At 45.6% G+C, this 13,948-nt stretch overlaps 1 protein-coding gene and 1 long non-coding RNA gene across 11 annotated transcripts in view; one reads left to right on the forward strand and one right to left on the reverse strand.

The window, feature by feature from the left end:
- LOC310661666 overlaps positions 1-13,948 on the reverse strand; it is a 651,353-nt gene that overhangs the window by 437,736 nt on the left and 199,669 nt on the right. The window lies entirely within an intron of this gene.
- EPHA5 (EPH receptor A5) overlaps positions 1-13,948 on the forward strand; it is a 245,705-nt gene that overhangs the window by 184,222 nt on the left and 47,535 nt on the right. For 5 of the 10 annotated variants that reach the window (XM_083407520.1, XM_083407528.1, XM_083407523.1 and 2 more), the window contains 2 exons: positions 1,212-1,371; positions 9,354-9,459. In XM_083407520.1, coding sequence (XP_083263646.1) covers positions 1,212-1,371; positions 9,354-9,459 — 266 coding nt within the window. The remainder of the gene's footprint in view (positions 1-1,211; positions 1,372-9,353; positions 9,460-13,948) is intronic. The other 5 variants (XM_083407522.1, XM_083407524.1, XM_083407527.1 and 2 more) reach the window with 3 other exon arrangements.

The following is a 13,948-nucleotide window of genomic DNA, read 5'->3' on the forward strand; positions in this document are numbered from 1 at the left end:
GTCCGATGCCTGCTTGGCTGGAGGCCATGGCACGACCCCGGTGACATCAGGGGTGAGCCTATAGTTGGATAGGCATCAACTGGCTCCGCCTACCCTACTGATGATTCAACCCCTCTGCTGTGGTCATCCAATGCCTAAGCCAATACCTTTGCATTGCAGTAACCAATAAAGTTGTGGCCTTTTCCATGCCCATAAACCTTATACCACGCGTCCTTGTGTGTTTATTTCCACCTCACGGGGGTTGGGGGTCCTCGAACCACAATAATAATAATAATAACAACAACAACATCTTTATTGTCATTGCCCCCTTCGGGGACAATGAAATTACTTGACTGCTCCATAAAAACACTAATTAAACAATACAGTATAATACAGCAAGGGAGATTAGATGTCTTTCAAAGTCCGGGCTTCCCATTCAGGGCCGAGATCGCTCTGGAGAAGAAGCTGTTCTTAAGACGGCTCGTTCTTGTCTTCATCGTCCTGTATCTCCGTCCCGACGGCAAGAGCTCGAAGAGACAGTGATCAGGATGCGATGGATCTTTTACTATGTCCAGTGCCTTCCTATGGCACCTTGTGGCATAAATCTGCTCTAAGGTGGGGAGTGGGCAGCCAACAATGCTCTCTGCTGCCTTAACAACCCTGCACAGCCCCATCCTGTCCTGGGTAGTACAGCTTCCGTACCACACACATAAGCCATAAGTGAGCACGCTCTCAATGGCACAGTGATAGAAGGCAAGCAGCAGTTTCTGCGGAAGATGGTTTTCCCTTAGTATTCTCAAAAAGTACAGTCTCTGCTGTGCCTTCTTCACAAGCCCCCTTGTATTGACACTCCAGGACAGATCCTCTTGTAATTCAATGCCCAGAAATCTGAAAATTGAATTGATTCTTAACCAAAGAATTGATTCTTAACCAAGGCTTGAAGCTAGATTACAGACTCTGGTGAAAGTACACCAACAAAAGCATAAACCTTTAGCAGATGCGACTTTACACCATGTTTCACACTCAGAGAGCAAGGGAGACAGGGAGCGCGCAGCCTGCTCTCAGTCTTTTAAGTGTGGTTAAGAGATTGCAGACATTGTGTTGACAGCAGCCTAGCGTTTCTGCTGTATAGTAATAGCCACCAAGCTTGTGCCTGCTATTTATAAGATTTCCCTTTCTATGTCTGTGTGTGTGTGCGGGTGTGTGTATTCATGCGTGCGTGCGCCAAAAAGGATCAAGAGACCAGCTACACTATCATCAAATCCAAGGAAACGAAAATTACCGCAGATGGACTGAAACCTGCTTCAGCATATGTCTTCCAGATCCGAGCACGGACCGCAGCAGGGTACGGCAGCTTCAGCCGAAGATTTGAGTTTGAAACCAGCCCAGTGTGTAAGTCATTTTAATTACTGTCTGCCCATGTCTCTGTAATGGTTAATAGGAAAGAGTCAGCAGATCAATATCTTTGCAGGGGACACGTCAGCCTCCATCTCCTCCCTCTTCTCTCCCTGTCTCGCCGGAGCCCTTTGTGGCCTTGGTGTGTTCAGACGCATCATTCATAAGCGTGGTGAGGGAAAGCTCAGCACATATTTCACCGGCTTGTTTCTCCTCCAGAATTTCAAACTTAAATCTTCTCTGAAGTCTGAGTGCTAAAGAACCTCTTTTTTTATCGTCACCCTCTCCCCCAATACAGTGGTACCTTGGGTTACATACGCTTCAGGTTACATATTCTTCAGGTTACAGACTCTGCTAACCCAGAAATAGTGCTTCAGGTTAAGAACTTTGCTTCAGGATGAAAACAGAAATTGTGCTCCAGTGGCATGGCAGCAGCTGGAGACCCCATTAGCTAAAGTGGTGCTTCAGGTTAAGAACAGTTTCAGGTTAAGAATGGACCTCTGGAATGAATTAAGTACTTAACCCGAGGTACCACTGTATATACTGAAATGTAACAATCTTCTCACATATTGTTCAGGTCCTTTAAAAAAAAAACAACCTCTGGAATGGTAATAGGTTGGCTATACATCTGAAGAAAGCAAGTACCATACTGCCACAAGCAGGGCTCCATGCACCCTGTGCTAAAACCATGGTGGACAAACAGAACTTCAAATCTTCCACAGGTCACATGGCAGAAAACCTGAGTCCTCCCGTCTGTCTGATTCATTTGTGCCTATATGATGCATGCATTTTATCTCATTCACACATTATATTTTTAGGGCACATGGTGTTGTCGTTTTTTAAGAAAATGTGCAAATATTTGATGTACATTTGGTGAGGCTATCCTAAAGGGCGATAGCTCACTGGCAGAACAAATGCTTTGCAGACAGAAGGTCCTGGGTTCATTCCTCAGCATCCTAAAGTAGGGCTGGAAAGACTCCTGGCAGGAACCCAAGACAGTTTCTGCCAGTCACTGTAAACCATGGATAGGCAAACTAAGGCCTGGGGGCTGGATGCGGCCCAATCACCTTCTAAATCCAGCCTGCGGACGGTCCGGGAATCCACTTTTTTTACATGAGTAGAATGTGTCCTTTTATTTAAAATGCATCTCTGGGTTATTTGTGGGGCATAGGAATTCTTTCATATATTTTTTCCCAAATATGGTCCGGCCCCCCACAAGGTCTGAGGGACAGTGGACCGGCCCCCTGCTAAAAAAGTTTGCTGACCCCTGCAACAATACAGAGCAAGTTGGTCCAATGGTTGACTCAGTAGGTGGCTACTTCCTGTGTTCCTCAAAGGTTCTTGAATCTGGGTATAATGGTGGCAAGGAAATATACCGGCTGATCTTAGTACTGAGTTGTGGCAAGAGACTAATCTTGGACGTTCCTAAGAGGAACACTTCCAAGTGAACAGCTTTTTAACTGCTCTCCAAATGGGTTTTGTGTGCATGTGTCATTTAAAGGATTGTTATCTTAATTACTCCGTGAACATCTTGCATGGGTAACCAAAAAAGCCACCCACTGAAGACGTTTTTACTACATTGGTCCCTGAATTTACAGCCATTTAAATGTCTGAGAATGTAGGCTGCTTTCTCTAAGATCTACACTACAGACCTTTAGATTAGGTTTTTACCAGCTTAACTGTCATGGCTCCCCCCCCCCAAAAAAAAACAACAACAACAACATTGGAACCTCATTTTGGAACTCCAGGAGTTTACATGTGTTTTTTTCCCCTGGGGGAGAAAAAAATTTCCAGTTTAGATCTGTAATGTAGATATGCTCTGAATCTCTCTGTCTGGTTCCCCCTGTATCCAAGCACTTTAGGTTGTTCAGAGTTACTCTTCAGACCACAACTGATGACCTTTAAATGTTTTGTTCGACTAGAAGAAAAGGGAGATTGAATGGAATCTTTTGTTCTGCAGTTGGATTAAGGAGGAAGGATAGCATGTTACTGTTGACATATCTATTTACTACAAAGGAGGTGTGAAATCTGGGGAAAGGTCTCACCAATGTCTAATGAGCTTGTTTGATTTAGCGAAATAGTTCTGATTTCCAAAACACAGCTGGAGCTTTTGAAAGATGCAAGAGAGATCATGCTCTGCAGCTTTTTCCAAGGAGTTGATGATTTTTCTTTGCTTTCTGCTGGTAAAAAATATTAAATAAATAAAGGCTTCATCCTTCTAGATGAAAATAACGTGTTGTCAAACTGGTTTCTACTCACTCCGATTGTGGCGTATGGCATGTTATGAGAGAATCACAACTCAGTTCAGACCTGGAGACTATGATTCCACTTGTGCAAGCTTGGAATCCAGTTTCTGATGTGAATTGTGTTAAAATGTGTTTTTGGTAGTAATATTTTCAGAAGTGTGAATATGGCCAGAATCCAGAGAACTATGCATCTTATTCCAAAGAGATTTCCAGGCACAGATTTCTCTAGCAGAAGTACCTTCATGACAGAGGGGAAAGCTGCTTTTCAAATTGAGGGGAGTTGCAAAAGCAGTTTGCACTAGACTACTATAGCATTGGGGAAGTAAGAAATACAGTGGTGCCTCGCAAGACGAAAAGAATCCATTCCGCGGGTCTTTTCGTCTTGCAGTTTTTTCGTCTTGCGAAGCAATCCCATTGGCGGATTAGCGCTATTAGCGCTATTGACAGTTTAAGGGCTAAAAACAGCTTTTTAAGGCTTAAGGGATTAGCGGTTTTGCTGCTAAAATGCTTTCAGCAGCTTAGCGCTTCAGGAAAAGGGGTTTTGGAGCGAAAAAACCCCTCAAAATTTTTCGTCAATTTTCGTCTTGCGAAGCAAGCCCATAGGGAAATTTGTCTTGCAAAGCGCCTCTGCAAACGGAAAACCCTTTCGTCTTGCGGGTTTTCCGTCTTGCGAGGCATTCGTCTTGCGGGGCACCACTGTACTTAGAAATTCTGCTTGCTTAGTTCAGTTCAAGCCTCTTGCCTAAGCAACTCTTAGATCCTAGACCACATGCTAGATTTGTTTGCCTGTGTCAATGATAGCCAACGTTTCCAACCATAATTTGACCAGGAACAAATGGCATCATATCTTGTCTTCAAAAGGAGACAAGCAGAAACATACCTATTCCATCCATCTTTGGGGAGTTGATTTATTGTTACTTTATTTGAGTTGTTGGCTGTTGATGCTATTTCTAGCGAGGCTTTATTGGAGAGGCAAAGCTTTTACAGATAGAAAAAAAATCCCAGCTTCAATACTGGGCACTTCCAGTTAAAGTTTTCAAGAAAGACCTCCAACCATAAATGCGATGGACAGCCTTTGCCGTTTAGAGCAACTTGATGAGATGGAGACAATATCTGACTCAGTGTAAGGCAACTTGATATGCTGATATATGTTTCACTTATGTTTGATTCACATATATACCTCAAGAGTTTGAGGTATACAGGTTTTACATATGTGGTATATGATAGGCACAATTAAATTTTTCTGCATTCACATTTCTTATTTTATACTGCTTTGGGTTGTATACAATTTCTGTAAATAAACTAAAGTGTTTCATTGCTGTCCTTCATTAGGGCAGAAAATTACATGTTATAAGGCTGGGCTGCTGCAGAAAACATTGCTATATTGTTGTCGTCGTCCCCCTTCCTATAACAGCTAGTAATAATTCTAATTTCTGTAACATCTAGTAATTCTGACTCACAATTTGTCCAAAAAAAGCGACAACTAAAAGATTCTTCCTCACCCCGCAAGCAAACAGGTTGCTGAAACAAAGTTTTGCAGAAAACCAAGACTGGGTTTTTGTGCTAGACTGAGCATGTGGATACCCTCTTGAGCTAGCATTGGAACTTGCAGTTGGCGCTGTGGTCTAAACAACTGAGCCTCTTGGGTTTGCCAATCAGAAGGTAGATGGTTCAAATCCACACAATGGGGTGAGCTCCTGTTGCTCCGTCCAAGCTCCTGCCAACCTAGCAGTTTGAAAGCACCCCTATGCAAGTAGATAAATAGGTACCACTGTGATGAGAAAGTAAATGGCATTTCCATGCGCTCTGGTTTCCATCATGGTGTTCCGTTGCGCCAGGAGCAGTTTAGTCATACTGGCCACATGACCCGGAAAGCTCCCTCGGCCTGAAAGCAAGATGAGCACCCCAAGATGAGCACCCCAACCCCGTAGCCGCCTTTGACTGGACTTAACCGTCCAGGGGTCCTTTACCTTTATCTTACCTAGTAAATGCGGGTGACACTGGGGTCTGAACCACAGAGCCCAGGGCTTGCCGATCATAAGGTCAGCGGTTCAAATCCCTGTGATGGGGTGAGCTTCCGTTGCTTGGTCCCTGCTCCTGCCAACCTAGCAGTTCAAAAGCACGTCAAAGTGCAAGTAGATAAATAGGTACCGCTCCTGTGGGAAGGTAAACGGCATTTCCATGCGCTGCTCTGGTTTCGGTGTTCTGTTGTGCCAGAAGCAGCTCAGTCATGCTGGCCACATGACCCGGAAGCTGTCTATGGACTAACGCCGGTTCCCTCGGCCAGTAAAGCTAGATGAGTGCCACAACCCCAGAGTCATCCGCAATGGACTTAACGGTCAGGGGTCTCTTAACATTTAGCTACCTAGTAATAATAATTAAGAAGAGTCCTCAAGCCTTAAATCTTCCACTCCTTATTTAGCACATCTTACCCTGTGTCCTGAAGGGACACGGGTGGCGCTATGGGTTAAACCACAGAGCCCAGGGCTTGCCAATCGGATGGTCGGCAGTTTCGAAAGCACGTCAAGTGCAAGTAGATAAATAGGTACCACTCCGGCGGGAAGGTAACGGCATTTCCATGCGCTGCTCTGGTTCGCCAGAAGCGGCTTAGTCATGCTGGCCACATGACCCGGAAGCTGTACGCCAGCTCCCTCGGCCAGTAAAGCGAGATGAGCCCCACAACCTCAGAGTCGGTCACTACTGGACCTAATGGTCAGGGGTCCTTACACTGTGTCCTGAAGACATTCTGGTGTGCATTCCCACCCCACTGACAGCAGCCAGTTAACATGGGGTGGGAGGAATGTTCAGTTTTGGGACCACAAGACCACAGAGTAAGATATACAGAACTGCATCAGGGACAGGCAGACTGAAGACTTGAAGACTTGAAGTCACTATAATGAATAAAAATGTCCACTCTTTAGCCTATTGGCTTGGTTAAATTTCACTCGCCACTAATATTTATGCATTCATGCCTGTTTAAAATTGTACAATTGACATGTTTATTACATTTCCATATAATTTCAATTAAGGAAATATTTAGTGACAGGGAGAAAAATCCCTTCATTTCCCTTTTGAATAGAAATCCACTCTCTCCATTTGTTTTCTCTATTTAAATTCCCCAGCCTTTGATTGTTTGTCTTGAGCCCTTATAATCTGCTCTCTCTCTCTTTTAATGCTGTCAGTTTTCTCGTTTTCATTGCATGTTACCTTTTTAAAATGAAATAGATTTTAAAGGAAAAGGAGGCAAGAGCCATGGAGTCAATGAGCAATCTATTAATAGAGAAAAGAGCTCCATGATGCAAACATTAATGTAATAAAAATGATCTATTTAATGTATTTTATATTGCATTAACCATTAATCATGTCCTATAAGTAGAAACAAAACCTTATTATAATGCCAGATAAATCTCTTATTGCGAATCTTGGATACAGTAGAAAAGTTTCTAATTCAAAGTAATTCAGTAATCGTGTTTCAGGTTATTTATAAATAACCTGCTGGCATTTTGACACCATTGGTCTATTGCCATCCTGACCTTAAACTTCTGAGCAGAAATACCCATAATAATGTTATAAAGGTCTACCATGTAAATCAGAAACATCGCCTAGATTATTTTTTTTTATGGGAACAGCCAATTCTAATGAAATCTGTCTAAAGCTCCAATCCTATAATCACTTACCTGGGAATAAAGCCATTGGAACACAGTGGAACTTATTTCTGAGTAGGCACGCATAGGATTGCCCAGTGAAAATGCCTTTCAGTTATTAATGAACTGCCTTTAGAAAACTCTCAGAAACAAATAAATTCTGTTACAGTTACTAAATTGAATTGCTGCTGGATTTCTCTTCACTGGGAAAGAATTCTAGTTAGAGCAGAATGTTTTCTTGGGTATCAGAGAGAGAAGTAGAATCTGAAGTGGGATTTTTGAGGGTTCCCCATCACAGCGAAACTTGTTGATAACTGCCTCTTCTGTCTCTAAATCTGTAGCACTAATTAGAACTTCAATGGACAGTTTGCAATGTATCTGTGTCCGTCCAATCGTTACGAAAGCATAACTATCGACTAACATTTAGTTCCATGCTGCTCAACTGGTGATTTACTGATCAAATACTGTGTTTCATTTTTCACATCACACTAAGCCAAAGAATGGCTTGCCACAAATGCGTGAGTTCTGGGAGAGGAGATAGTGACTTCTGCGCTACCTGGGGCCAAGTCATAGTTTGGCTGAGGGTGTCTCCCCAAGCCCGGCTCATGGTTTGTCTCACTCCAGACGAACCACAAGTGGCAGACCTTAGTTATAGCTCATGGTTAGTCTGGAGCAAGACAAGCCACAAGCCCAGGTTAGGACAGCATTCTAAGCCAAACCATAGCTTAACTTGGGGTAGTGTGCTAGCAGGAGGATTGGGGGAGGAGCACAGTGGTCTCTTTTCTGGGAACCTCCACATTCACAGAAAACCATGGTTTGGCTTAGTATAAGGTTACCGGATTTTTTTTCAATGAATCCGGGGACACTTTAAATAAATAAATACTACACATTCTGGACGCTGATGCTGCAGCAATGGCGGTGGCAGAGGGGGGGCTGCCGCCTTGACCTCAACCACCACGTTCCCCCTTCCTCCGAGGCTTCTATCTGCTTTCTCCATGAACCTGGGCAGCCCCTGAGTTGTTGGTTCTTCGGTGGTGGTGGTGGTGAAGCGGTGCGCTGTAGGTCAGGCATGGAAGGCAGAGAAGGAGGGCCGAGAGCGGTGGCAAGGCTCAGGCAGCGCAATATGTCCCTTCCCATTGGAGCAGCCCCAATCCCATTCCTACTTGCGTGCAAGCAGGAGGGGGCGGGGATCCCTCAGCTGGGAAGCGAGGCTTCCCGTTGCCTAACTGAGAGATCCCTGCCCTCTCCTGCTTGCACGCAAGCTCTGATAGGCAGTGTGAAGCCTCCCTTCACAGCTGAGAGATCCCTGCCCCGCTCCTGTTTGCACGCAAGTAGGAGTTGGGAGGCTGCTCCCATAGGCAGCATGAAGCCTCCCTTCACATCTTATTTGCTGGGGTCAGGGAAGGTGGAGGCAGCCCGGAAGCTGCCTCTTAGAGCTCCTGCACCACCATCATATGGGGACTTCCAAGCAGCTCCTGAAGCCAGCCAGAGTCAACTGCTCCGGGCTGCTGAGACTGCCACGTTTCCCGGGGACATTAGATGAAATCCGGGGACATTCCGGGGATGTAATTTGACCAGGGACTTATTCGCAAATCCGGGGACTGTCCACAGGAAACGGGGACGTCTGGTAACCCTAGCTTAGTATTACATGCAAATCGGGTCTCTGTGTGAACAAAACTTAAAGTTTGAACAAATGGAGTTTGAACTTTATAGTTTGAACAAATGGAGTTGCCATCAAACTTCATCTGAAGTTCAGTTTCCAGGCAATTTAGGAAGTTGCTGCTTTGAGAGGAAATACAAAGAGCTGTGTTACAAAGTTTCTCCGGGAAGCAAGGCAGCATCCGCACAGCTTCATAACAGGCAAATTACAACTTGCACAAAATCAGTTCCTTGACCTCTGCAGGCTTGCTAAAGCTAAAAACACAGGTTTGTCATTATTTCCTTTCCAAAATAACAAAGTGACAAAAAAACCAGACATGCTAAAGAATTATTTAAGCCACAGCTCCTCTCTATCAGGCTTGAAGCAGGGCCCTTCCTGGAGGTCGATGGCAGTTTTAACCTTAATCTCCCTTTTTGTCTCTTCTCTCAGCAGTAGCTGCATCCAGCGATCAGAGCCAGATCCCTATAATTGCTGTGTCTGTTACAGTGGGAGTGATCCTCTTGGCTGTTGTTATTGGTTTCCTTCTCAGCGGAAGGTAAGAGGCAAAAGCTTGTGTTTTTGTACTTCTCAACACTTTTCCCCTCTGTATTTCCACCCTCCACTGACCTCCCCTTTTACTTCAATCTAGCCAGCTATAATTGGAGCACGTTTCTTCACAAACTAGAGAACATGGAAGCACTGTAGTCTATTAAACATGGGGTGATATGCTCAGGAATGAAGGAAGGGGGTGCGGTGGGGCAGGTCTCCCCGAGTGTCACCACTGAGGGGGGTGACAAAATGTCGGGCGGCACTCACAACGGAGCCTGCAGCACGCCCGAGCCACGCATCTCTCCTGAGAGTGATGTGGTGGCTTGGGTGCCCACAGGCTCCGCGCTGCCCCAAACGGTCCACCCGCTGCCTCCCCCTCTCTGTAGGGCGGCTGAGTGGGAAGAGGCAGGCAGACTCCTTGGAGGCCCTGTGGAGTGTCCTGCCCTGGCTGCCCCCGCCCCACGGGTGGCTGGCCCCGCCCCTGGCACTGGGCACACGCACCACCCCAGACGCCCAATCAGCTTTCTCCACCGCTGGATATTCTCACTGCAAAGACAGCGTCACCTATGCTTCCCTAGGATGCTTGTCTCTAGGGTTCAGAATGCCGCGGCGAGACTCCTTACAGGTCCTTGCCACGGGATCACATTCATCCAGTGCTTTTCCAGCTGCACTGGTTCCCGGTAGAGTACAGGGTCAGGTTTAAGGTGCTAGTTTTGACCTTTAAAGCCCTATGCGGTCTAGGACCCTCGTACCTATGGAACCGCCTCACCTGGTATGCCCCACGGAGGACCTTCAGGTCCATAAATAACAACACTTTGGAAGTCCCGAGCCCCAAGGATTGGCCTCAACCAGGGCCAGGGCCTTTTCAGCTCTGGCCCCGGCCTGGTGGAACGCCCTACCACAGGACATCAGGGCCCTGCGGGATTTGACACCTTTCCACAGGGCCTGCAAGACGGAGCTGTTCCCCCTGGCCTTTGGGCTGGACTCAGTCTAACCCCCCCTCCCTTTATTTTATTTTATTTTTTGATGGAACCCCTTATATGGGATTTGTATATAAATTTTCCCTCGGCTCTTTTGCTGGCCCAAGTAGGACCAGCATGGATAGTTGGCCCTAGTGAATATTTGATGTTTTCTCCCCTTATGGCTTTGATCCATAAGCTTCCACTAAAACGAGACTGCATTTTAAGCTGCATTTTAACCTGTATTCTAACTTATATTTTAATCAACTGGTTGTTTTAAAAAATGTTTTTACTGTATTTATATGTAGTTTTAGCCTCCCTGACCCTATTCTTGGTCGGGGAGGGCAGGGTATAAATAATTTTTTATTGTTATTATTGTTATTATTATACAGAGGTGAGCACTTATTTTACTTTGCCTAGTCAGCAGAATGGCAATCTGCTGTCTGCACTATGGGCAAAATGTGGCCCCGACTCCCCATCGACTCATCAGGATAACCTTACTGTAGGTCTGGATTCATGTAAGGTTGCTATTGCACAGGAAATTCTCATCATATTGAGTTGAGGCATGGGGGACGAGGGAGGGAGATGAGAATCGGAAAAAGACAATAGCTGATCCATCTTCCATTGTGCTGCGGGAGGGCAGAGGGAGGGAGTGGAGCACGAGCCAACAGCTCTCCTTGCGTAGGTGAGAACACGGCAGCCAACACTTTCTGCAGGGTCCTGCTGTGAACCTGTCCTTCTTCTGCTAATTTTGCTCTTCCAGTGAGTGTCTCTACCGTAGTCTGCTCAGGAGTGGATTTTTGGTGATATGGTGCCCTGTGTAAGATCAAAAATGGCCCCCTCCCACACAAAATAGTTCTAACTTTGAGTAGGTGCCCATGTACAGTGGTGCCCCGCAAGACGAATGCCTCGCAAGACGGAAAACCCGCTAGACGAAAGGGTTTTCCGTTTTGGAGGTGCTTCGCAAAACAAATTTCCTATGGGCTTGCTTCGCAAGACGAAAATGTCTTGCGAGTTGCTGCGATTTTTCCCCGCTCCCCACTCCCTTTTTCTAAGGCAATAAGCTGCTAATAGCCTTTTAGCAGCTAATCCGCTAAACCCTTAAGCCATTAATAGCCGCTAAACCGCTAATAGCGCTAATCCGCTAATGGGGTTGCTTCGCAAGACGAAAAAACCGCTAGACAAAGAGACTCACAGAACGGATTCTTTTCGTCTTGCAGGGCACCACTGTAAATACAGGTTGTTGTTGTTATTGTTGTTATCTTGCACCCCCTTGACTTGGTGCCCCGTGCAGGGGAACTGCCCACACCACCCTAAATCCAGCGCTGATCTGCTTCTCCTGAACTGTGATGGGACAGAAAAAAGGAGTTGCACTGCAATGTTGGTTCTTGCTCCACCCACCATCAACTTTGGCTCCACCCACCATTGGCTCTAATCTCACTAACTTTTCCTGTGGGTCACTGGCCCTTCATAGAAAAGTTTCCCCCATATCTGGTTTAAACAAGCCACAGTTCGGTGTGTTTGGACATCACAGGGAAGTGTGGTTTGTTTCAAAGTGACTTCCAATCCAAAAGAATAAGAGGGGAAGCACACATGCTTGGAGCTCACCAAAGCTTGTTCATGTCACAGGAAACCGTGGTTTCGCATGACATCTGAGCCATGCCTTTTTGAGTGACGATGGCTCTGGGATGCTCAAAACTGTTAAGAATCCACATTCACTGTTCCTAAAAAGCCCTTCAGCATTATTTGGCTTCTGCGGTAGCTTTCCTTCATGAATTTCAAAACTTGGCTGGTGCTTTGAGTGGCTCTTCACAATCCAAACTAAAACAGATTTTTTTTTAAAAAAAAACCCAACCTCCCGCTTTTCCAGCTAGCAGCCAATTTGGGAATGAAAGCAAAGGGGAGCTGATTTAAGAGGCAGAAATTATTTTAGCCCTGCTGTGTTTGTCTTGGATATGATTTTGAACGAATTCGTGGAGTGTCTTAACATGCTGTGGCATTACAAGGTGGCTGTGTTTTTTTATGCATTCCAAGCCAAGCTAAAGCCATTTTCTAGATTCTGCTAATCATTTTGTGGGCATATTTTGAGCCCAGACTAGTGCTTAGCAGACATCATGGGGTTCAAGTTCTTTGTAATTATTTCTAGCAAGTATCAACACTTGGCTACAGCATCGCTGGGCTCAAGCACAGCCGCAGCAGGGAGTTGCCGCTCCTTATCTATGAGTTTTTGGTCTGGGCGAGGAAAGACCAATTTGCTAGAAACCCAAGCAGAGGGGTAAATGGCTGTTCCGCTTACTGCATCTTACTATATGGGATGATCTGATTCAGAGTGGAAGCAAACATTGCACACCAATGCATGCAATTAAAACCCTCACAGCTACTTTCTTCCTTTTTGGAAACTGCTTCAGATGGGAGGTAGATTATATTTGGGTGGGGAGCAGGGTTATGAAGTATTCCCAAACACTGGTGGGGGACACAGTGCGCTCTTTCTGGGGCACAATGTCCAGCTTTGGTCCTCACCCTGCACTCAGCTCTCCCCCGTGGCTCCCAGAAATTGTCAGCATGCAACAGTGGCCACACCCTGGGAATGGCTTTGACTGGCTGGCTAAACCAGGTGAGGGTAGCTGAACAGTCTCAAACCTTCAGTTAATTAGGGGCTTCACCTGCATGCAGACACAGGCTTCGACAGATTGAGCAGACAAGACCAAGAGGGGGTCCAATGGTTAAGAAGGCAGTTGTAGTTGAGTAAGATTGTCTTCCATGAACACGGTTTTAACAGTGAGTCCGTAAGTGATTGTGGAGGCCAAGTCTGGATCTACACGTCCTTCTACAGTGGGGACATAGGTTTCTGGGGAGGAGTTGATCACGGTGAGAGTTTGCCAAGCGTGCCTTCCTCTTAGCACGTTTCTCCCTTTCGTCCTGAGTTCGAGCGTCTTCAAAGCCCATGACACCGTTAATAAAGGTTGTTGTCCAATTGGAGCACAGTGTTTCCCAGTTCTCGGTGTTTCTACTACATTTTTAAAGATTTGCCTTGAGAGAGTCTTTAAACCTCTTTTGTTGACCACCAGCATTATGCTTTCCATTTTAAAGTTTGGAATAGAGTAGTTGCTTTGGAAGATGATAATCAGGTATCCACACAACATGACCAGTCCAACGAAGATGATGTTGAAGAATCATTGCTTCTTGTACTTGGTTTTGCCCTCACAGAAAGCAGTACTGGTCTAAACAGACCATTGGCTCAGTATAAGTGTATAAGACTTTGTGGTGGCATAAACCATCCAATGGCTACTCTAAAGTGTTGACACTTCATTCTGTTTGTCAACTACAACTACAATCTTTCTGTTTGTTTTTTCATAAGTGTCACAAATAGCAGGTTGGCATTCTGATGCCCTAGGGTACCATAGGACACCTGAGTCCACTGGCAACAGTCCTCTGCAACCAAAGGTCAGGCAAGCATTAGTCACAGTGGTACTGTGGAAATGCATTAGTTTCTGAAAGTTTATGGATGCCTGGAGAATTTGAAATTAGCCCTGTTTT

The sequence above is a fragment of the Podarcis tiliguerta genome (assembly GCF_965153285.1).
Source record: "Podarcis tiliguerta genome assembly, chromosome: 13".
NCBI classification, from domain to species: domain Eukaryota; kingdom Metazoa; phylum Chordata; class Lepidosauria; order Squamata; family Lacertidae; genus Podarcis; species Podarcis tiliguerta.